Here is a 25,830-nt window from a genome sequence, read left to right as displayed (position 1 = left end):
CTTGCTGCACCTTTGCTACTACTTGTTACTTGTTACTTTTCACTTGCTATGTTTCACCTCACTACACCATCACTTCTTACCGCTACTTTCAGTGCTTGCAGTTATTACCTTGCTGAAAATCGCTTATCAGAGCCTTCTGCTCCTTGTTGGGTTCGACACTCTTACTTATCGAAAGGACTACGATTGATCCCCTATACTTGTGGGTCATCAGCCCCTATATTTCTCTGTGTTCGACTAAAACTTTGATCTCATGAGTACCACGTGAGTTGTAGCAATTGTAGAAGACAAAAGGATGATTGAGTATGTGGATTTTCTTTACAAGCTCTTATTTGACTCTTTCCGAGGTTGTGATAAATTGCAATTTCTTCCAGGACTAAAGGCTATCGGTTGTTAATTCTCGGTAAGGTTCTTGATCCATACTTTACTTTGTGAAGAAATTATCACTTTAGCACAAGAGATTATATGATGGTATTGTTGTTCTGAATATGTTCATGATGCCTGCATGTCCGTATCTTGTTTGCCAACACCTCTCTCTCTAAACATGTGGGCATATTTATTGATCTCGGCTTTGGATGGAGGATAAGCGAGGTATAAGCTTGGGGGAGTTGATACGTCCATTTTGCATCATGCTTTCATGTTGATAATTATCGCTTCATGGGCTGTTATTACACTTCACGGTACAATACTTATGCATTTTCTCTCTTATTTTGCAAGGTTTACATGAAGAGGGAGAATGCCGGTAGCTGGAATTCTAGCCTGAAAAGGGAGCAAGTTTGAGATACCTATTCTACGCAACTCCAAAAGTCGTGAAAATCAACGAGGATTTATTTTGGAATTTATAAAAAATACTGGGCCGAAGAAGTACCAGAGGGGAGCCAGCACGAGGCCACAAGCCTACTAGGCGCCCCCCCCCCCCCCGGTCGTGCCTAGGGGGCTTGTGGGCTCCCAGCTCGCCCTCTGGCCCCCCTCTTTTGCTACAAGAAGGGTTTCATTCCAGAAAAAATTAGGAGGAGGCTTTTCGGAGGATTCGCCGCCGCCACTAGGCGGAACTTGACCAGAACCAATCTAGAGCTCCGGCAGGACGATCCTGCTGGGGAAACTTCCCTCTCGGAGGTGGAAATCGTCGCCATCGTCATCACCAACACACCTCTCATCGGAGGGGACTCATCACCATCAACATCTTCATCAGCACCATCTCATGTCCAACCCCTAGTTCATCTCTTGTAACCAATCTCCGTCTCACGACTCCGATTGGTACTTGTAAGGTTGCTAGTAGTGTTAATTACTCTTTGTAGTTGATGCTAGTTGGATTACTTGGTGGAAGATTATTTGTTCAGATCTTTGATGCTACTCATTACCTCTCTGGTCATGAATATGATTATGCTTTGTGAGCAGTCACTTTTGTTCCTGAGGACATGGGATAAGTCATGTTATAAGTAGTCATGTGAATTTGGTATTCGTTCGATATTTTGATGTGTTGTACGTTGTCTCTCCTCTAGTGGTGTTATGTGAACGTCGACTACATAACACTTCACCATTATTTGGGCCTAGAGGAAGGCATTGGGAAGTAGTAAGTAGATGATGGGTTGCTAGAGTGACAGAAGCTTAAACCCTAGTTTATGTGTTGCTTCGTAAGGGGTTGATTTGGATCCACTAGTTTAATGCTAATGTTAGACTTTTTCTTAATTCTTCTTTCGTAGTTGCGGATGCTTGCGAGAGGGGTTAATCATAAGTGGGATGCTTCTCCAAATAATGGCAGTACCCAAGCGCCGGTCCACCCACATATCAAACTATCAAAGTAGCGAATGCGAATCATATGAACATGATGAAAACTACCTTGACAGAAATTCCCATGTGTCCTCGGGAGCGTTTTACCTCCTATAAGAGTTTGTCCAGGATTGTCCCTTGCTACAAAAGGGATTGGGCCACTTTGTTGCACCGTTGTTACTTTTGTTACTTGCTACTTGCTACAAATCTTCTTGTCACACAACTACTTGTTACCGATACTTTCAGTGCTTGCAGATATTACCTTGCTGAAAACCACTTGTCAGATCCTTCTGCTCCTCATTGGGTTCGACACTCTTACTTATCGAAAGGACTACGATAGATCCCCTATACTTGTGTGTCATCAGCCGCCAGCAGCCCCGCCACCAGAGCAAGCTCCATTGGCCACTTGCATCGCCCACCGCTGCATCCAGCACGATAGCCATCGGAGTCGCGTCACCCCATGGCCACCAGAGCAGTCGCCCCGGCATAGCCCGCGCTCGTTCTAGTTTAGGTTGAGTTTTCTACCTCCTCTTGCACCGAGCATGGGAACACGGTAGGCTCGTCCTCCCATGCAGCTCAGCGCCACCAGAGACCTAGCCATGACAGACTGTCATGCCTCTTCTTCTCCTTCCACCTATTTTTCTCTGCTTCCTCTCATCTCTCTCTTCCTCTCATTTTACTACACGGAGACCCATAGCGCGTGAAGCTGCAGCCACAACAAATGACCAACGCCTCCAAAGCTTCGATCTGGCCGGATCCACCCAGCCCGCCGATGAGGAGTCCCGCCGGAGCCAGATGCCAGGCCTCGAGCCACCTCAGCAACCTGCAACCCCGTTCCCTGCATGGCTTAGCTCTGATTCGTTTTATAGTTTCGTCAGACCAACGCCATGGTATGTCTCATCTAGATAAAAAAACCTATTTTTTTACATGTGTTTCATAGCCCTACTCGTTGGGGCCTTTGTTTCCAACACAGGGGTCTGGGGTTCGAATTCGAGGCACCCAAATTTTACTTTTGTTATTTTGTCGGTTTAGCTTCACTCGTCATTTAGTTTCATCTAGTGCACAAGTCCATCTGCTATAAACATTCTAGCCTAGCTCATTGGTCATCCATCCATGCATGTAGCCGGGGGTTCTGGGTTCGAGTCCGAGCCACCTCAATATTATTTTTGCCTGCATTTGGCATCCATGTCATATATCTTGTATTGCTCGTATCTTTTAGACCATAACCCCGTTGGAGATGAGCTATATAAGTAAACGGACTAACATGACCTGTAGTTTCACGTGCTCCACTTCATTTTGTCATTTAACAAACATAAAATATGTGTAGGTCATATGTGGACAGATTCCAAAGTTAATGTGTGGGGTCGTCTCGGAAATGTTATATGTCGTTTCCGACCTCATTTAAAATGCCTAGATAGGTAGTTTATTTGTGCTTCACCTCTTGCCATGTTTAACAACATTTAACATTGACGTGTACCTAAACGGGAGTGAACTAAATAATTCGTATGTGGAGTTTCGTCAATATGAAACTCGTTGCATATTGATCTTCACCTAATGTGTAGTGTTTGATTGGTGTGAATTTCCATGCCATGCCTTGCATAATTGAAATAGACGTGCATCATAATAGGTTGTGCATCATATCATGCTGTCGTGGTGAATATCGTGTGTCGATTCTTGTTTCCGGTTTGCTTCTTCTCGATAGAGTTCCGCAAGCGTGTCGGAATGTGAGGATCCGTCCGACTACGTTGGTTCGTTTGCTTCACGGATTCGTTCTTCTTCCAAGCGGGATCTCAGGCAATATGACCATTTTCCTAGATACCATTACTATCATTGCCATGCTAGTTGTTTCATTTCTATCGCTACGTCTCGCTGCCTACCACGTGTTAAATATCAACCTCTCAACATTGCCATGAAAACCTATAACCTTCTACACCACCTAGCAAACCACTGTTTGGTTGTGTTACTGCTTGCTTAACACATTGGATAGCTTTGCTAGTTACAGGTGTTGTTGCTTCCATGTGAAAACATGGGTTCCTTGTTATATCACCATATAATTGCTACTTAATTTAATGCACCTATATACTTGGTAAAAGGTGGAAGGCTCGACCTTCTAGCTTGGTGTTTTGTTCCACCTTTGCTGCCTTAGTTTCGACTACCGGTGTTATGTTCCATAATTGAGCGCTCGTAACACGCTCGGGGTTGTTATGGGCACTCCGTGAATAATTCGTTTTAGTTTAAAACTAGTCTGGCAAGGCCCAACTTTGGTACTATTTGCCTAATAACTAATGAACCGCATAGGGAGTAATTAACCCGTGGATAATTAATCAACAACCCGGGCCAGTGCTCCTCATGAGTATTGGTCCAAAACGGGTTGCCTACGGGACCACCACGAGGAAACTCGAGGATTGGTTTTACTCATAGCTAGTCCCATTCGGTCGTGTCCTCACAATGAGATACACGGCTCCTATCGGGTTCGTTGACACATCGACGGCCTTGCTGGACTTGTTTTATCTTTTACGAAATATCTTGTGCATCGGGATTCCGGTGATGCTTTGGGCTATCTCGGAGTTGAGGTTTTCCACTAAAAATCCGAGGAGATCACAAGTTTTGTGATCGAGGCTTTCTACTCATCTTGTGGTAATTTGTGATGGACTAGTTGGAGCACCCCTGCAAGGTTAAATCTTTCAAAAAGCCGCGCCCTCGGTTATGTAGCAAACTTGGAAACTTTGTTTAACATCCGGTTCTATATAACTTGAAGTAAACTTAATTAAAATATGCCAACTGTGTGCATAACCGGGTCTGTCTCTTCTCGCGAGTTCTGTATCCGGAAGAGGACATGGTGGGGTTATGTCTGACGTAAGTAGGTGTTCAGGATCATTCAATTGATCATCAGTAGTTCACGTCCTCTATGCGTAGATCATCCCCCTCTTTTATTCTTGTACTCGTAAGTTATCCACCTCAAATAAATGCGTAGTCGCTGGTGCAGCCTCACCACTTAACCATACCTCACCCATTAAGTGTTGTTTGTCTTGATACCTTTGGAAATGAGATTTCTGAGTCCCTGTGGCTCACAGATTACTACAACACCAATTGCAGGTACAGGTAAAGCGATACCTTGATGTGAGCGCGATGATTGTTCTATTGGAGCTTCTTCTTCTTCTTCTTCTTCTTCATCGATCTAGGATGGGTTCCAGGCCAGCAACCTGGGATAACAAGGATGGACATCGTTTGTTTTCGTCCGTAGCCAGACCCTGCTCTTCTTCATGATGATTGATTATGTTGTTGTATTGATGTGATCCTGATGTAGCTTGTGGCAAGTGTAAGCCAACTCCTTATACTCATATTTTCAATACATGTACTTGTAACGATATCCATTCTTGTGAAATGACGAAATGCGCTTATATCTTTGTCGAGGCCCTCGCGCCAAAATAAGGATAGGATCTTGGGCGTTATAGTTCATCAACTTTTGAGGGTTCTGTGATAGATACGAAGGAAGAATGCCCACAAAAGTTAATTACATGTTAAGCTTTTGAGTGAGTGAGGGGACGTCGTGCATTGATGTTATTGAGGATTTTATCAATCTGCACTTTATTTGCAATCCTCGGATGTGCGGGTTGAAGACTTTGATCGTCTTGAGGAATTTGATCAGGAGCAATTTCGTCAGGTGCACTAGCCCAAATTTATTCATTGTTTGGGATGACTTCTTCAACAGGAGGTTGTTCCTCAGTAGGTATGATATCTTCAGTAGCCTTGAGCTTGATAGTTTCCTCAGGAGGCATTTTATCTGGTACATGAGGCAGGTGCTCTCTTTGCGAGCCACTAGTTTCATCAAGCTGCACATCTACAGTTTCAACAACCTTGTTGTGGTAGTTGATAAAAACTTTGTAGGTGTGCGAGTCCTTTCCGTAACCAAGCGTAAAACCATCATGTGCTTTTGGTGCAATTTTTGAACTGTGGTGAGGATCTCTTATCCATCATCTTGCGCCAAAGACTTTGAAATACCTTACATTGGGTTTCTTGTCACTGAGGAGTTCGTATGAAGTCTTCTTGAGGAATTTGTGAAGATATACCATGTTGATGATGTGGCAGACAGTATTGATTGCCTCGGTCCAGAAGCGACGAGGAGTCTAATATTCTTCAAGCATAGTCCATGCCATCTCAACCAGAGTCCTGTTCTTGCGCTCCACGGTGCCATTTTGTTGAGGAGTACAAGGAGCAGACAATTCATGAGTAATACCAAGTTCATCAAGATAGTCATCAAGACTAGTGTTTATGAATTTTGTCCCATTATCACTCTTGATGTGCTTGATCTTCACGATGAAATTAGTCGAGGCCCTTGAGGAAAATCGTTTGAAGTCTTCCTGCACTTCAGTTTTGTAAAGTGTAATGTGCACCCAAGTATAACGAGAATAGTCACCAACGATGACAAAGCCATATAGAGATGCTGCATTGGTTAGAGTAGCATAATGAGTAGGTCCAAAGAGGTCCACGTGAAGAAATTCAAAAGGACAAGTAGTGGTGATGATAGTCTTCAAGGGGTGCTTGGATTTGTTCATCTTTCTAGACTCACAAGCCCCACAGAGATGATCCTTGAGGAATTTGACACTTTCGATGCCAATGACATGCTTCTTCTTCGCCACTTTGTACAAGTTCCTCATGCATGCATTACCAAGTCGTCGATGCTATAGCCAGCCCTCTGAGGCTTTTGCAAGTAGACATGTGGCCGACTGTGGACCTGTAGAGAAATCAACAATGTACAAGTCTCCTCTCCTGAAGCCTTCGAAGACTTTGGGTTTGTCAAATTCCATGATGACTATGCATCGATATTTGCCAAAGATGACGATCATATCAAGATCACAAAGCATTGAGACTTACATGAGGTTATACCTAAGGGATTCCACAAGCGTGACTTTGTCAATGTGTCAGTCCTTAGAAATAGCCACCTTACCAAGCCCCAATATCTTCCTTTTACCTTTGCCTGCGTAAGTGATATGCTTTAGTGATGATGGAGTCAGTGGGATATTCGTCAGTAAAATCTTGTCACTAGTCATGTGATTTGTACACCCACTGTCAAGAAGCCACTCTGTGGTTTTGGGTTTGTCATCCTGCGGATGAATTAGTACTGCTTACCATCTCACATGCTTCAGAGTCAAGAATATGATATCAAATTCATCAGAGTTGAATTTCATCACATAAAGTATATTTAAGACATAGTGAGGACGTGTGAAACGGTAAGACATTTCAACAAGATTAGCTTGTGTCCTATCAAGCAAGTTCCTCACGTCTCTAGCAAATTCTTCAGATGATGAATTTCATTTGGAGACCTGACTGGTAGAAGTGATTAGTTCAATTTCTTCACCACCCACATCTAGAGGGGTGGCAAAGAGTTCATCATAGTGCAAGCATCATAAGAGAATTGAGGCATTGAGGCTAATCCACTTCGTTTCACGGGAGGGGGTTTAGAGTACTCAAATGAATAGGCACAAAAATTCTTTGAGGACTTATGAATATAATGATTTGAGGAATAGTGCACATATTCATGTCCCTTGTAGTGTCCCTGCATATCAGAAGCATTAGTGCGAGTACACGCATAATTTTGACCATATGAGGAATTTGATCCTTGTGAAGACTTTGGTCCACTTGAGGAATTTCATATGGGGTTCATGTTCTTCACTGGTGGTGCCATGAGGACATTCACCTGAAGACTTTCCAAGCTTCTTTTGGGAACCCAGATTTTCTTCACGGGTGTTCCATTCCTGTAGTTAGTTCCAACATATCTAGCAAATACTTCACATTCTGATTTTTGAATAGTTTATAGTTTGAGTCAAATGACTCATCATAGGAATATGAAGTTTCACATGCAAAGCCTTATAGACTAGATGGATCAATAGGAGGTCCTTTTGCAGCAACCCATGAGGTTCTCAGATACTGCTCAGGTTTCTAGTATGACCCATCAACATTCAATTTCCTCTCAAAGGCAATACCCTCTATCCTAGGGTTTTTGTTCAGAATCTGCTTTTTCAGCACATCGCAAAGGGTTTGATGCCCTTTGAGACTTTTGTATATGCCTATCATATACAATTCCTTCAACCCTGCATTTTCGTCAGTGGCATTTGTGGTTTACTCAAGTGGGGTATTTGTAAGCACAAATACAGTTGAAGAATTTCTAGCAATAGAAGCATTTGAAATTTCAAGTGAAGATTTAGCAAATTCGTGTTCGGTGCACTTCAAGCATGGTGCAATGAATTCTTCCTGAGCGTTACTGATCTATTGAGAAAGCAAAGAATAATTTTCAATTGGAAGATCATCATGAGACACCCTTAACTTCTCAAGATCTTGCTTTCTTGGAAGAAATTCATAAGAAAGTTTCTCATGATCGGCCAAGAGGGTGACATGACGATCCTGAAGACAATCGAACCTAGAGTGAAGACTTTTGACATCATCGGTTAAGATTTGAGTTTGATCCATTTCCTCATTCAACAGATCATCCCTTTTGTCTAGCAGTTTCTGAAGCTTTTCAATAGCAATTTGTTGCTTAGTGGCGATATTAGCAAGTTTGTAGTAACTAGGTTTTTGATAGTCATCAGGTTCACAGTCACTAGTGTCACAAGAGGAAGTGTGGCTCGGTACCTTAGAACCTTTTGCCATGAAGCAATAGGTGGGAGCAAAGTCGTCATCAAACTTATCTGTGTTGTTGACGTCGTCATTTTCTTTGAGGTCGAAGATGGACTGGTGACGAATGTGGTAGCAAGGGCTAGGCTTGCCACACCACACTTTGACTCTTCTTAGGAACCTTTCTCTTCATCACATTCTTCAGATTCTTCGTCAGAATCCATTTTCCAATAAGAGCTCGAGACTTAGATATTTCTTGTGCGATGAGGACTTTGAGGATGAGTACTTTGAAGATTTCTTCTTTTTCTTCGAGTCATCAGAAGTGTCATCCTTGTATTTCTTATTCTTTGATTCCTTCATCGAGCAAGGACAATCAACAATTTAGTGACCAGATTTCTTGCATTTATGGCAGGTCCTCTTCTTGTACTCTTGAGATGAAGATTCTGATTTACTCATATCTCTTTTTGAAGACTTTTCGAATTGGCCTCGTCTTGAGAGTTTGTGGAATTTCCTCACGAGCATAACAAGTTCCTGACCAAGTTCTTCAGCATCACCAAGGCTAGAATCAGAGTCTTCTTCTTCAGATGAGGAAACAACCTTTGCCTTCAGTTCACGAGGTCTTCCATAGCTTGATGCGTAAAGGTCTCATTTCTTAGCTTGTTGGAATTCATGAGTATTGAGTCTCTCAAGAATATCAGCAAGATCTAGTACCTTGTAGTCTCTTCGTTCTTGAATCATCAGAACGAGTGTATTGAATGAAGAATCAAGAGATCTTAGCAGTTTCTTCACTACCTCATGGTCAGTGAAGTCTCTAGCTCCAAGAGCCTGTAGTTCATTGGATATGTGAGTGAGGCCATCAAAGGTTTCTTGGTAGCTTTCATTATCAAGCCTCTTGAAGCGGTTGAAGAGATTGCAAAGAACATCAGCACGAGAGTCTCGTTGAGTAGATACTCCTTAATTAACCTTGGACAATCTTTCCCAGATTTGTTTGCACAGCCCAAAGCACTCACTTTGCCATACTTACCTTTGCTCAGATGTCCACATATGATATTCTTCGCTTGAGAGTCGAGTTGCTTGAATCTCTTCACATCAGCAGCATTGATAGTTTCACACACGATGGAAACACCTCTTTTCAAAATCTACGAGAGATCATTGTCAATTGCTTCAAGGTGCATGCGTATCTTGTTCTTCTAGTAGGGGAAGTCCTTTCCTTCAAAGGCAGAACAACCCGCAGTGACCTTGATCATACCTACGATCGACATAACTCAAACTCCAGGTGGCTAAACTAAAATCATACAGCACAAGGGAGTACCTTGCTCTCATACCAATTGAACATGCATTATATCGTCTAGCGGGGGTGAATAGGCAATTTTTATAAATTCATCACTGAGGAAATTCCTTGTGAGGAAAGTCCTCAGTAACGAACTGAGTGCATCGGAATAAGTACTCGGGCAAGTGTGCAAAACAACGATAGCATAGTTGTCAAAGTGAAAAGAAACATTCGGTTTGCACAAGTAGTGTGTTCAGGATATGCACGTGAAGAATTTGAGGTGAGGGAATTCTGAAAGTCTTCAGTCAAATTCTTCAAACAGTAAAGATCAAAGTCGTCAACATACAATTGAGTAAGTGAAAGGGTTGAGGAATTATAAATAGGTGCTCGATGAAGACAATGATTTGATGACCCAGTTCCAACAGTTGTGATAGACGTACGTCTGGTTTGGAGCGGCTTGGTATTTAAACCTAAGGACGCATAGTCCCAGGACACTAAGTCCTTACCGTATTCTCCTTGAGATAAGGACACACAGTCCTCGCCCAACACTCGTGGTAAGTCTTCAGCACAGACTTCCAAACCCTCACAAACTTGGTCACTTGGCGATCTTCAATTCACGGTTGGATGCTCTAGACCATGACGCCTAACCGTCTGGAGGATACTCTAGACCACACAGGAACAATCTCTTCAGTGATGCTCAATCACTTTGGGTTTTGGGTTTTGGTTTGGGTGTTTAGTGTTTTTCCTCACTGATGAATTTCTCTCAAAGTCTTCGAGGATTGGGTTGCTCTCGAATGACAAGTGTCAGTTTCTCGTGCGGAGTAACAAACAAACTAGGGGTTATGGGGGCGACTATTTATAGCCGGGGAGCAATCCCGACATGAATTGACATAAATGTCCCAATGATACGAGCGTTAGCTGGATAAGGTTGGGGACAATTGGCGTGTAGCACAACCTCGGTATGAACATTTCATCTATGAAAGTCCACATGTCACCCATGTTCCTCACACGTAGGTGATTCGCACTGGCAAAGACCTAACTCCTCAGTTAGAGCAATTTCCTCATAGACCAGAAAATCATCGTCTCTGCCACTGAAGAATTTGACTACGCTGCTGAAGATCTCCAAAGTCTTTATCAGAAGGGTTTGTATGCGTAGGCTTTGAGATGAGCATCACTTGGAAACTTTTCCTTAGTTTTACCTCCACCACTTTTAACAGTACGTTGGTTCTATGACACAGAATACAAAAATGAAACTATGAAAATGAAAGTGTTGAAGCTTCAAAGTCTTTGCATCGATTTCTTTGCACACACACCAATTTCCTTACTTTCAACGTCTTCAGAGAAAATACCAAAGTCTTCAACCGAAGACATACATTTTTAGGGGTCTTTATTCTTCGAATAACTCAAACTTTGCTACGACTTATAGAGCCTTTTGTTGGGTTACGTAGCAAAACTCAAAAAAAAATCCTACGCCATATTCAGATCTTCCTATGGAGAAACAAGCAACGAGAGAGGGGTGAGAGCATCTTCATACCTTTGAAGATCGCTAAGCGGAAGCGTTGCTAGAACGCGGTTGATGGAGTCGTACTCGCTGCGATTCAGATCGCGATGTGATTTCGATCTAGTGTCGAACCACGGCACCTCCGTTTTCAACACACGTGCAGCCCGGTGACGTCTCCCGCACCTTGATCCAGTAAAGAGGAGGGAGAGGTTGGGGAAGAACTCCGGCAGCACGACGGCGTGGTGGCGATGGAGCGACGAGGTCTCCCGGTAGGGCTTCGCCAAGCACCGTGGGAGACGAGGAGGAAGAGAAGCAGGGCTACGCCGAGAGAGAGAGAGAGAGAAATTGTCGTGTCTCCAATGGCCAAAACCCCCACTATATATAGGGGGAGGGGGAGGGTGGCGCACCCCTTAGGGTTCCCACCCCTAAGGGGTGCGGTAGCCCTAGATGGGACAGGAGGTGGCGGCCAAGAGGGGAGGAGGGGGTGGCGTACCCCCTGGTGGGCCTAAGGCCTCCCTAACTTAGGGTTTCCCACCCCTTCCCTCTCTTGGCGCCTTGGGTTGGGTGCGAGGGGTGCACTAGCCCACCCAGGGTCTGCTTCCCTCTCACACTTGGCCCATGTAGCCTCCCGGGGCTGGTGGCCCCTCCCGGTGGGCCTCCGGAACCCTTCCGGTGGGCCCGACACGTTGCGTGTGGTGCCCGAAACATTTCCGACGTCCAAACCCATCCATCCTATATATCAATCTTTACCTCCGGACCATTCTGGAGCTCCTCATGACGTACGTGTTCTCAACCGGGAGTCCGAACAACCTTCGGTAACCTCGTATAACAATTCGCTATAACCCTAGCATCATTGAACCTTAAGTGTGTAGACCCTATGGGTTCGGGAGGCATGCAGACATGACCGAGACACCTCTCCTACCAATAACCATCAGAGGGGTCTAGATATCCATGGTGTCTCCCACATGTTCGACGATGATCTCATCGGATGAACCACGATGTCAAGGATTCAATCAACCCCGTATACAATTCCCTTTGTCTGTCGGTATAGAACTTGCCCGAGATTCGATCGTTGGTATCCCTATACCTTGTTCAATCTCATTACCGGTAAGTCTCTTTAATCATTCTGTAGCACATCATCCCGTGACTAACTCCTTAGTCACATTGAGCTCATTATGATGATGTTCTACCGAGTGGGCACAGAGATACCTCTCCGTCACACGGAGTGATAAATCCAGATCTTGATTCGTGCGAACCCAACAGATACTTTCGGAGATACCCATAGTGCACCTTTATAATCACCCAGTTACGTTGTGATGTTTGACACACCCAAAGCACTCCTACGGTATCCGTGAGTTGCACAATCTCACGGTCGAAGGAAAAGATACTTGACATTAGAAAAGCTTTAGCATACAAACAACACGATCTAGTGCTATGCTTAGGATTGAGTCTTGTCCATCACATCATTCTCCTAATGATGTGATCCCGTTATCAATGACATCCAATGTCCATGATCAGGAAACCATGATCATCTATTGATCAACGAGCTAGCCAACTAGAGGCTTGCTAGGGACACATTGTGATCTATTTATTCACACATGTATTTTCCGTTTCTTGTTAATACAATTATAGCATGAACAAATAGACGATTATCATGAACAAGGAAATATGATAATAACCATTTTATTGTTGCCTCTAGGGTATATTTCCAACAGTCTCCCACTTGCACTAGAGTCAATAATCTAGTTACATTGTGATGAATCGAACACCCATAGCATTGTGGTGTTGATCATGTTTTGCTCGAGGAAGAGGTTTAGTCAACGGGTCTGCAATATTCAGATCCGTGTGTACTTTGCAAATATCTATGACTCCTCTCTGGACATGGTCCTCGATGGAGTTGTAGCAGCGTTGGATGTGCTTGGTCTTCCGGTGAAATCTGGGCTCCTTGGCTATGGCGATGACTCCAGTGTTATCACAGAAGAGTGTCATCGTACCTGACGCGCTTGGAACCACTCCAAGGTCGGTGATGAACTCCTTCATCCAGATCCCTTCATGAGCTGCTTCCGAAGCAGCTATGTACTCCGCTTCACATGTAGATGCTTCCACGACGTTTTGCTTGTTGCTGCACCAGCTCACTGCACCACCATTCAAAACATACACGTATCGGATTTGTGACTTAGAGTCATCCGGATATGTGTCGAAGTTAGCATCGGCGTAACCTTTACGACGACCTCTTCGTCACCTCCATTAACGAGAAACATCTCCTTAGTCCTTTTCAGGTACTTAAGGATATTCTTTACCGCTGTCGAGTGTTCCATACTGGGATCACTTTGGTACCTCCCTACCAAACTGATGGCAAGGTTTATATCAGCTCTGGTACACAACATGGCATACATTAGAGAGCCCACGGCTAAAGCGTAGGGGACAATACTCATCTTCTCTCTATCTGCTCCCGTGGTCGGTGACTGAGTCTTACTCAATCTCTTACCTTGTAAAACTGGCAAGAACCCCTTCTTCGAGTTTTCCATATTGAACTTCTTCAATATCTTGTCAAGGTATGTACTTTGTGAAAGACCTATGAGGTGTCTCGATCTATCTCTATAGATCTTGATGCATAATTTGTATGCAGCTTCTCCAAGGTCCTTCATTGAAAAACTCTTGTTCAAGTAGGCCTTTATGCTCTCCAATAACTCTATATTATTCCCCATCAATAATATGTCATCCACATACAGTATGAGAAAAGCTACAGAGCTCCCACTCACTTTCTTGTACAAACATGCTTCTCCATAAACCTGTGTGAACCCAAACGCTTAAATCACCACATTAAAGCGAATGTTCCAACTCCGAGATGCTTGCACCAGCCCATAGATGGAGCGCTGAAGCTTGCATACCTTGTTATCACTCTTAGGATCGACAAAACCTTCTGGTTGCATCATATACAACTCTTCCTTAAGATACCCGTTAAGGAACGCTGTTTTGACGTCCATTTGCCAAATTTCATAATCATAAAAAGCGGCAATTGCTAACATGATTCGGACTGACTTCAGCTTCTCTACAGGAGAGAAAGTCTCATCGTAGTCAATTCCTTGAATTTTTCGAAAACCCTTTGCGACAAGTCGAGCTTTATAAACGCTCACATTACCGTTTGCGTAAGTCTTCTTCTTGAAGATCCATTTATTTTCTATGGCTCGCCGATCATCGGGCAAGTCCACCAAAGTCCATACTGTGTTGTCATACATGGATCCCATCTCGGATTTCATGGCCTCAAGCCATTTGTTGGAATTCGGGCCCGCCATTGCTTCTTCATAGTTCGAAGGTTCACCATTGTCTAACAACATGATTTCCATCACAGGGTTTCCGTACCACTCTGGTGCAGAACGTACCCTTGTGGACCTTCGTGGTTCAGTAGCAACTTCATTCGAAGCTTCATGATCATCATCATTAACTTCCTCTTCAGTTGGCGTAGGCGCCACGGAAACAATTTCCCGCGCTGCGCTACTCTCCGGTTCGAGAGGGGGTACAATTACCTCATCAAGTTCTTCTTTCCTCCCACTTAATTCTTTCGAGAGAAACTCTTTCTCTATAAAGGATCCGTTCTTGGCAACAAAGATTTTACCTTCGGATCTAAGATAGAAGGTATACCCAATAGTTTCCTTAGGGTATCCTATGAATACACATTTCTCCGCTTTGGGTTTGAGCTTTTCTGGTTGAAGTTTCTTCACATAAGCATCGCAGCCCCAAACTTTTAGAAACGACAACTTAGGTTTCTTGCCAAACCATAATTTATATGGTGTCGTCTCAACGGATTTAGACGGTTCCCTATTTAAAGTGAATGTTGCAGTTTCCAATGCGTATCCCTAAAATGATAGCGGTAATTCGGTAAGAGACATCATAGATCGTACCATATCTAATAAAGTGCGATTACGACGTTCAGACACTCCGTTACGTTGCGGTGTGCCAGGCGGCGTCAGTGGTGAAACAATTCCACATTTCCTTAGGTGTCTGCCAAACTCGTGACTCAACTAGTCTCCTCCACGATCAGATCGTAGACACTTTATTTTCTTGTCACGTTGATTCTCAACCTCACTCTGAAATTCCTTGAACTTTTCAAATGTTTCAGACTTGTGCTTCATCAAGTAGATATATCCATACCTACTCAAATCATCGGTGAGAGTGAGAACATAACGATAGCCACCGTGAGCCTCAACGTTCATTGGACCACACACATCAGTATGTATTATTTCCAATAAGTCGGTTGCTCTCTACATTATCCCTGAGAATGGAGTCTTAGTCATCTTGCCCATGAGACATGGTTCGCATGTGTTAAATGATTCAAAGTCAAGAGACTCTAACAGTCCATCAGTATGGAGTTTCTTCATGCGCTTAACACCGATATGACCAAGGTGGCAGTGCCACAAGTATGTGGGACTATCATTATCAACTTTACATCTTTTGGTATTCACACTATGAATATGTGTAACATCATGATTGAGATTCATCAAGAACAAACCATTCACCAGCGGAGCATGACCATAAAACATATCACTCATATAAATAGAACAACCATTATTCTGTGACTTAAATGAGTATCCGTCTCGCATTAAACAAGACCATGATACAATGTTCATTCTCAAAGCTGGTACTAAATAAAAATTATTAAGGTTTAAAACTAATCCCGAAGGTAGATGTAGAGGCAGCGTGCCGACGGCGATCACATCGACGTTGGAGCCATTCCCGACGCGCATCGTCACCTCGTCCTTAGTCAGCCTCCGTTTATTCTGCAGTTCCTGCTTTGAGTTGCAAATGTGAGCAACAACACCGGTATCAAATACCTAGGAGCTACTACGAGCGCTGGTAAGGTACACATCAATAACACGTATATCACATATACCTTTGACGTTGTCGACCTTCTTATCCGCTAAGTACTTGGGGCAGTTCCGCTTCCAGTGACCTTTTCCCTTGCAATAGAAGCACTCAGTCTCAGGCTTGGGTCCATTCTTTTTCTTCTTCCCGGCATCTGGCTTACCGGGCGCGGCAACGGCTTTGCCGTCTTTCTTGAAGTTCTTCTTACCCTTGCCCTTCTTGAAACTGGAGGTCTTATTGACCATCAACACTTGATGCTCTTTCTTGACTTCTAATTCTGCATATTTCAGCATCGAGTACAACTCGGGAATGGTCTTCTCCATCCCTTGCATGTTGTAGTTCAGCACAAAACCCTTGTAGCTTGGTGGGAGAGACTGGAGGATTCTGTCAATTATAGCGTCATCCAGAAGTTCGACTCCAAGCTGAGTCAGACGACCGTGCAACCCAGACATTCTGAGAATATGCTCACTAACAGAATTGTTCTCCTCCATCTTGCAGCTAAAGAACTTATCGGAGACTTCATATCTCTCAACCCGGGCATGAGCTTGAAAATCTAGCTTCAGCTCCTGGAACATCTCATATGCTCCGTGTTGCTCAAAACGTCTTTGGAGCCCCGGTTCTAAACTGTATAGCATGCCACACCTAACCAGAGAGTAGTCATCACTCCGCGCTTGCCACACGTTCTGAACATCTTGGGCTGCCGCGGGAACAGGAGGGTCACCTAGCGGCACATCAAGGACATAAGCCTTCTTGGATGCAATGAGGATGAGCTTCAAGTTGCGGACCGAGTCCGCATAGTTGCTACCGTCATCTTTCAGCTTGTTTTTCTCTAGGAACACGTTGAAATTAAGGTTGACAGGTGCGTTGGCCATTGGATCTACAATATTTGTAAAGACAACTTTTAGACTAAGTTCATGATAATTAAGTTCATTTAATCTAATTATGTATGAACTCCCACTTAAATCGACATCCCTCTAGTCATCTAAGTGTTACATGATCCATGTCGACTAACCCGTGTCCGGTCATCACGTGAGGCGGACTAGTCGTCGATGGTGAGCATCTTCATGCTGATCGCATTCAACCATGCGACTCATGTTCAACCTTTCGGTCTCTCGTATTCGAGACCATGTCTGTACATGCTAGGCTCGTCGAGTCAACCTAAGTGTTTCGCGTGTGTAAATCTGGCTTACACCGTTGTATGCGAACGTTAGAATCTATCACACCCGATCATCACGTGGTGCTTCGAGACAACGATCCTTCGCAACGGTGCACACTTAGGGGAATACGTTCTCGAAATTTTATGAGGGATCATCTTATTATGCTACCGTCATTTCTAAGCAATAAGATGAAAAACATGATAAACATCACATGCAATCATATAGTGACATGCTATGGCCATTATCATCTTTGCTCCTTCGATCTCCATCTTCGGGCATCGCATGATCATCATCGTCACCGGCATGACACCATGATCTCCATTATCGTGTCTCCGTGAAGTTGTCACGCCAACTACTACTACTACAGCTAACCGTTAGCAATGAAGTAAAAGTAGTAAACACATGGCGTTGCATATCATACAATAAATTAAGACAACTCCTATGGCTCCTGTCGGTTGTCATACTCATCGACATGCAAGTCGTGAATCCTATTACAAGAACATGATCATCTCATACATCACACATGTAGCATCACATCCTTTGGCCATATCGAATCACATGACAAACCCTACAAAAACAAGTTAGACGTCCTCTAATTGTTGTTGCAAGTTTTACGTGGCTGATTTGGATTTCTAGCAAGAACGCCTTCTTACCTACGTGACAGCCACAACGATGATATGTCAAATCTATTTACCCTTCATAAGGACCCTTTTCATTAAATCCAATCCGACTAGAGTGGGAGAGACACAAACCTGCTAGCCACCTTATGCACCGTGTGCATGTTAGCCGGTGGAACCTGTCTCACGTAAGCGTACGTGTAAGGTCGGTCCGGGCCGCTTCATCCCACAATACCGTCGGAAAAGAATAATACTAGTAGCGGCAAGCGATTGACAAAATCAGAGCCCACAGCCTTTTTATGTTCTACTCGTGCAAAGAATCTACGCATAGAAAACCTGGGTCGGATGCCACTGTTGGGTTACGTAGCAAAATTCAAAAAAATCCTACGCCATATTCAGATCTTCCTATGGAGAAACCAGCAACGAGAGAGGGGTGAGAGCATCTTCATACCTTTGAAGATCGCTAAGCGTAAGCGTTTCTAGAACGCGGTTGATGGAGTCATACTCGCTGCGATTCAGATCGCGATGTGATTCCGATCTAGTGCTGAACCACGACACCTTCGCGTTCAACACACGTGCAACCCGATGATGTCTCCCACACCTTGATCCAGCAAGGAGGAGGGAGAGATTGGGGAGGAGCTCCGGCAGCACGACGGCGTCGTGGCGATGGAGCGATGAGGTCTCCCGGCAGGGCTTCGCCAAGCATCGTGGGAGACGAGGAAGAAGAGAAGCAGGGCTGCGCCGAGAGAGAGAGAGATAAATTGTCGTGTCTCCAATGGCCAAAACCCCCACTATATATAGGGGGGGGAGGGTGGCGCACCCCTTAGGGTTCCCACCCCTAAGGGGTGCGGCAGCCCTAGATGGGGCAGGAGGTGGCGGCCAGGAGGGGAGGAGGGGGTGGCGCACCCCTTGGTGGGCCTAAGGCCCACCTGACTTAGGGTTTCCCCCCTTCCCTCTCTTGGCGCCTTGGGCTCGGTGTGGGGGGCGCACCAACCCACCGAGGGGCTGGTTCCCTCTCACACTTGGCCCATGTAGCCTCCCGGGGCTGGTGGCCCCTCCCGGTGGGCCTCCGGAACCCTTCTGATGGGCCCGGCACGTTGCCGGTGGTGCCCGAAACATTTCCGGCGTCCAAACCCATCCATCATATATATCAATCTTTACCTCCGGACCATTCCGGAGCTCCTCGTGACGTCCGAGATCTCATCCGGGACTCTTAACAACCTTCAATGACCTCATATAACAATTCCCTGTAACCCTAGTGTCATCGAACCTTAAGTGTGTAGACCCTATGGGTTGGGGACGCATGCAGACATGAGCGAGACACCTCTCCGGACAATAACCATCAGCGAGGTCTGGATACCCATGGTGTCTCCCACATGTTCCATGATGATCTCATCAGATGAACCACGATGTTAAGGATTCAATCAACCCCGTATACAATTCCCTTTGTCTGTCGGTATAGAACTTGACCGAGATTCGATCGTCGCTATCCCTAAACCTTGTTCAATCTCATTAGCAGTAAGTATCTTTACTCGTTCCGTAGCACATCATCCCGTGAATAACTCCTTAGTCACATTGAGCTCATTATGATGATGTTCTACCGAGTGGGCCCAGAGATACCTCTCCATCACACGGAGTGACAAATCTCGATCTTGATTCGTGTCAACCCAACAGATACTTTCGGAGATACCCGTAGTGCACCTTTATAATCACCCAGTTACGTTGTGACGTTTGATACACCCAAAGCACTCCTACGGTATCCGGGAGTTGCACAATCTCACCGTCGAAGGAAAAGATACTTGACATTAGAAAAGCTTTAGCATACGAACAACACGATCTAGTGCTATGCTTAGGATTCGGTCTTGTCCATCACATCATTCTCCTAATGATGTGATCCCGTTATCAATGACATACAATGTCCATGATCAGGAAACCATGATCATCTATTGATCAACGAGCTAGCCAACTAGAGGCTTGCTAGGGACACATTGCGATCTATTTATTCACAAATGTATTACCGTTTCCTGTTAATACAATTATAGCATGAATAAATAGACGATTATCATGAACAAGGAAATATGATAATAACCATTTTATTATTGTCTCTAGGGCATATTTCCAACACCTGTGTACACTCACAAACATATTAGTCTATTAACCTATAAGTCTTCAATACACCAAAATCACTAAGGGGCACTAGATGCACTTATAGAGACTAGGTTCGGTTTGTTCTTATACTCAACCAACATCAAGTTGTATTATTAGTTCACGCTATTGCTAGGAGTAGCAAAGCTTCCAAGATTATGATCCATGGTAATCTTTTTGGGTTTTCTACTTACAAGACCTGCAAAAAAAGTAAACTAAAAACTTAAACAAAACTCTAACAAAATCTCTAAACACAAAGACTAGGCACACAAAGCCTCCCCAACAACGACACCACAAAAAGGTCTGATTAGTTCCTTTAGTATGCCAGAACTGGAGCAAGAAGGATTCTCGGCCTTTTCCCCACACGCGACCGTGAGTGATCAAACCAACGAGAGGAAGATGCTCTTTAAGCTAGTGTTTCAAGCAAGCTTTTTCTAGAGAACTAAATTATAGTTTTTGTTCAAATTGTAAATCCACCTAACAATGAAAAGATGTATAATAAAATTAGGCCTATGTATGAGGACTTATGCTTACAACCATACATATATTTGTGTCTGTATCGTTATGCTCCTAATTTTTTCTCTAGAAGCCATCCATCAAGATGTGCTTGCTACAGATCGAAGTGGGGGATGTGTCAAAATTACATCTTGACTAACACACATCGTGCATCAAGAGTTAGTTGTCCAACTGAAATCCCTATCCGCCGCAGGGGTTGCCTCAGAAATTAAGATAGGGATAATGAGACAAAAGCATTTGGCATTTTATGACTACACCTCTTGAATTCCCAAGTATAGGATCGGTGTTACCATACTAAATCCTTCTGTCACCGGTGTTCAGGATACCACTTCACGGTCTCCCCGCCCTTAGCCTGTCTGTGACTCGATCTCCATTATCCTTGGTACCTGGAGGGATGAAGAACCCGAATCAGACAAGAGACAACTAAGGACCGATTTTATGCTACACATACGAGACATTATTTCAAAGTACTTCCACAAATCCCAGCAACAAATATATCGATTTGCAAGGCTCTTGCCTCAACCCATGACCTTACCTAACTACTCAAACATGGAGATCAGATCACATGAAGAACCCATCGAAGAACACATCATGAAAATTAATTGATTAATACACGATTAGAAGTATGGCTGGATTGATAAGAACTATAGTGGTGGTGAAGGTTGTGGTTATGTACATGGGAAAATGGCAGCGGCTAGGGTTGATGTAAATGGGAAATGTGGAGATGACAAGGACTAGCTTGTGCGACGATCTATTGTTGATCATTTGGGCCCTTTATAAAGGTTGTTCACGTGGATCAGGCGCCCCCATTGGTTGTCCATATGATCGCCCATATGAGCGGGCACGGTCGTATGGAACACCGACTTTTGCTCTGTTTCCTCTTGTACGCCTCCAACTGATCTTCTCTGTCTTCCACTTTACTCCTTTCCATGTATCCGCTTGATTTCGTTCATAAATAGACCATTTCCCATGGAAACAAAATAAAGATAGGAGCTTTAGAATCCTTAGTATTTAGTAGTCATTAGTGACAACATCGAAGCAAATATCTCGGTTTTAATCAAAATATTTCATCGTCCTCGCCAACAACGATATTGGTTAGAGGACGATGAGGTTTTGGTTAGAGGAGTCTAAAAATAACACTCATCATCTATTCAGAGTTGTAGGTGTGTCTAGCTTTCATCTAGATGAGACATAACCCCTACAATGTTGGATTTAGAGGGTCATTTGTGAATTGTGAGGAGATAATGTAGGAGTTATATAAGACTATTAATTCACATCTAGATGAGAATTAATAAATCCGTAATATTTTTATATGGAATAGAGACCTTCGGGTCCTTGCCCTTATTAAAGGGGATTTTCTTTGTTTGCTTTATGGTTCCTAGTGCATACTTTACAAAAAGAATGTTAGATGCCACAGAAGTGTGATGTAAGAGCATCTACAACCAGACTTGGCAAATGTGCCCCTTATACGCTCGCGGGGGATCACTCGCTCTCTAGGCGGGTCACTCACTGGATATCATCCATGCCCGCGTACTCCGATATCATCCTTGCGTCCTATTCTGCCTACATCTGGGCCACATACCCCCTGCACCCTTGTCGCGTGTTCCGTTGTTGTCATCCTCGCTTGCTCATTCAAGAGGCTTTCGTCTATCTTCGCATCCTCCGGTCTCGTGCGATGTTCTCCGGCTTGCACGATGTAGCCGACGGGACGCCGATGAATGGGGCGGACGCAACCTCGGTCGCGACAGTCAGGGACGGGCTGGACAACATATCAACCGGCAGATCGACATCGGCGGTGAGGATCGAGAGCAAGGGTAGCGGACAACAAGGGCTCGGACGCGGAAAAGGATGAAGGGAAGCGGGAGGACGATTTGGCGCAATTTGTTATGGGTTAGGAATATGTGGTCCGACTTGGCAGTCGCGTCCGGTCTTTTTGTATTCGCTCTACATCTAAATTAAACATGAGGGGTGCTAGTTAGCTCAAGCATTTGAGGCTTGTTTTAGGTGTGTGTGGATTTTTATTTTTACAGGACCGTCTTTTTTAGGAGGTTTGGGGTGCCCGCTCTAAATTCCTCAACATTCATATGGATGAACGTGCTCCAACAATCCAAATTCCAGATTTTTCACTCTTAGAGCATGGTTAATAGTATGGCCAACTGTTGGCTATAAGACATCTTATAGCCCATCTTATAGCTAACTTGTACAATAGTTAGCTATAAAAGAATACTACTTTTATCATATATGGCCCATCTTTCATTCTCACAGAGTACCTAGGAGCACGTGCTAGAGCTGGCTCTTCACGAAAAGTCCGCTTCCCTTCTCTCTCCTCTTCTCTCTCAACCAACTTAGCAAAAATATAATATTTTATTCCTTACAACCTACTGACTTTACCTTATTGTACTTGCTCTTACTATTATGGACGCGATTACATTCCTACTCTGTGGATTGATTAGAAGTAGTACTAGCTTTGGATCATGCACGCCTCTGGCCATGTCCCGTAGAGTCCACTAAACCACTGAACCCACGCTATCAGGGCCATAATTACCGTAGTAGGAGTACTGTATTCCGGAGACAAATGCGGGGGACCCCAAGCCTACCATAAATCCTCTCCCCCCACCATAAATCTCCCCCCGCCGCGCCCCCTCCCCCCCGCTACGCGTCCCCCGCGAAACTCCCACCCCTCCTCGCTCTCCCTCTGAGCTGTGGCATAGCTGTCTTCCTCTCCCCACTTCCACCTCCACTCACCCCCCCCCCCCCCCCCCCCCCTCGTCCTCGCTCCTCCTCCGTCCATCCACTACCCAACTGCTGCCAAATCTTAGCGCCGCACCGAGCGGCTCCGTTTGGTTTCCTGGATTCTTCTGCGAGAAATCTAGGTGATTAGATGAGGACGGCCGCGGTGGTGCTGCTCCTCTGCTTTTTCGCCTTCGCCGGCAGCGGCGGGGGCGGTGCCGTATGGGCGGAAGGAGTCAGGGAGACGGCGGCTGTGGAGGTGGACCCTGCCTGGCGGTTCCCTAGCCCGCGGCTGCGGGACGCGTACGTCGCGCTGCAGACGTGGAAGCAGCAGGCCATCTTCTCCGACCCCAAGAACCTCACCGGCGACTGGGTGGGCCCCGGGGTCTGCAGCTACACCGGCGTCTTCTGCGCGCCCGCTCCGTCGTCGGGCGAGCTCGCCGTCGCCGGGGTCGACCTCAACCACGGCGACATCGCGGGTTACCTCCCGTCCGAGCTCGGCCTCCTCTGCGACCTCGCGCTGCTCCACCTCAACTCCAACCGCTTCTGCGGCCTCGTGCCCGACACCTTCCGCCGGCTCGTCCTCCTCCACGAGCTCGACCTCAGCAACAACCGCTTCGTGGGCGCGTTCCCCACCGTCGTGCTCCAGATGCCGTCCCTCAGGTTCCTCGACCTCCGCTTCAACGACTTCGAGGGCGGCGTTCCGCGGGAGCTATTCGACCGCCCGTTCGACGCCATCTTCCTCAACCACAACCGCCTCCGCTTCCAGCTCCCCGACAACTTCGGCAATTCGCCCGTGTCCGTCATCGTCCTCGCCAACAACGACTTCGGCGGCTGCCTCCCGGCCAGCCTCGGCAACATGTCCGACACGCTCAACGAGATCCTCCTCATCAACAACGGCCTCACTTCGTGCCTCCCGGCCGAGGTCGGGATGCTCCGGGAGGTGACGGTGTTCGACGTCAGCTTCAACGCCCTCGCAGGGCCGCTGCCGCCACAGGTGGCCGGGATGCAAAAGGTGGAGCAGTTCGACATTGCGCACAACCTGCTGTCGGGGACCGTGCCGGAGGCCGTGTGCGACCTCCCACGGCTCAAGAACTTCACCTTCTCCTACAACTTCTTCACCGGCGAGCCGCCATCCTGCGCGCGCGTCGTGCCTGCCGACGGCGACCGCCGGAACTGCCTCCCCGACCGCCCCGCCCAGCGCATGCCGCAGCAGTGCGCCGCTTTCTATGCCCGCCCACCCGTCGACTGCGCAGCTTTCCAGTGCAAGCCGTTTGTCCCACCTCGGCCACCCCCACCGCCAGCATACCCCGGCCCGTTGCCACCAGTATACCCCATGCCATACGCGTCGCCGCCGCCGCCTCCACGCTACCGATGATTCTTTGGCAAGAGAAGCGTTTGCCAGTTTCACTTTCCCTTGCCGCACCCCTCGACGCCGGTGTGGAAGAGCGAGGGGAGCTCACCGTCACAAAAGTACGTGGTCATTGTTGTTCGTGGATTACCAGTTCTTGATTGATAGCTACCGGCGTAAAGAAGAACGTGGTGCATATATCCTTTTCTTGTTTTTTTGCATTGGTTGGTGTCTGTTTTCCGCGTCGTCGTCTTCGATCCGTTTGCGCGGTGGCGATGGCGAAAAGGATTGGAGCATGGCGATGGGGAAATCTGAAAGGTGGGAACAAATCGAGCTTGGATTGATGGCTGCTAATTGGGTTGTGAATAATAAACTGGTTGAGGGAGACGGGTTTAAAGCTGAGATTGAGAAAATCCCATGCTACTCTTGTGACGCGGGATGTATAGAATGTAACTTTGAGTTCGATTAAGCTCTAGTTGAGGGTCAGAGATAAGTTTCTACATCAAGAGATTTGTCCTACTGAATTCCTCTCGTGTCACAGCTGCTTACTGCTATTGATTATTATTATTATCATTATTGAGATATTTAGTTGGGTTTCTTGGAGAATGTTGTCTCCTAACTGTTACTCTGCCCTTATAAATTTTGTAGTGACATTATGATATCTATACTACTATGACTCTATACAAAATAATAACAATCTATACTATGACTATCCTATACTGTTATCTCTTGATGTATCACATGGTGTGCTTGTTAGTGCTTGTTAATTAAGCCGAGCGTAGATTATCTTTTGATGCATCCCATGGTGTGCTTGTTAATTCGGTCGAGCCTGGACAATATATGAGATAGACATGATCTCAGAAGATATGGCGGCTAACTAAACGGGCGCCAAAATTGTGTAGATTGAAACAGAGTGGCTGCCAAAATTGTGCATCTGATTGGGACAAAGGTTTGCGTCGCCTAACTAAAACGGTTGTCAGAACCATGTCCATGTGGGTGTGAGGCGTGAGCTAAAAAACTTTGGCAGCTAACAAAACGGCTGCCTAAAATCGCGTATGAGGAGAAGAGAAGGACGTCTGACTGTCCAAACCCTGAAAATGGCATTGGTCTCGTTTTGCCAGGTTCCAAACTTCGTTATGGCTGACGAGTGATGATCCCCTTTGCTTCCGGTGTAAGATACGACCGTTATGCCGCTTTTTCGGCGGTTAAGCGTGCACCCAACTTTTACAGGCCCTTTCTGCTCCGGGATTAAACTACTCCAGTGGTTATGCCATTTTGCAGTGGGGTTTTGGTCTCTGACA

The 25,830-nt window shown here is 45.5% G+C and overlaps 1 protein-coding gene across 1 annotated transcript; it reads left to right on the top strand.

Annotated features, from left to right (window-relative positions):
- The first annotated feature begins 23,088 nt into the window (after window positions 1-23,088).
- On the top strand, window positions 23,089-25,053 carry LOC123427000 (leucine-rich repeat extensin-like protein 4). The gene has a single exon (XM_045110930.1). It carries the CDS (start codon window positions 23,330-23,332, stop codon window positions 24,554-24,556), a length of 1,227 nt encoding a protein of 408 aa, XP_044966865.1. The 5' UTR covers window positions 23,089-23,329; the 3' UTR covers window positions 24,557-25,053.
- Window positions 25,054-25,830: the final 777 nt, after the last annotated feature.

The sequence above is a fragment of the Hordeum vulgare genome, chromosome 1H, assembly GCF_904849725.1.
Source record: "Hordeum vulgare subsp. vulgare chromosome 1H, MorexV3_pseudomolecules_assembly, whole genome shotgun sequence".
In the NCBI taxonomy this organism is placed as follows: Eukaryota; Viridiplantae; Streptophyta; class Magnoliopsida; order Poales; family Poaceae; genus Hordeum; species Hordeum vulgare.
This window is presented reverse-complemented; position numbering and strand designations above follow the sequence as displayed.

Excerpts from the sequence above, each read along its gene's own strand:
- LOC123427000 (XM_045110930.1), top strand. The coding sequence starts at position 23,330 with ATGAGGACGGCCGCGGTGGTGCTGCTCCTCTGCTTTTTCGCCTTCGCC.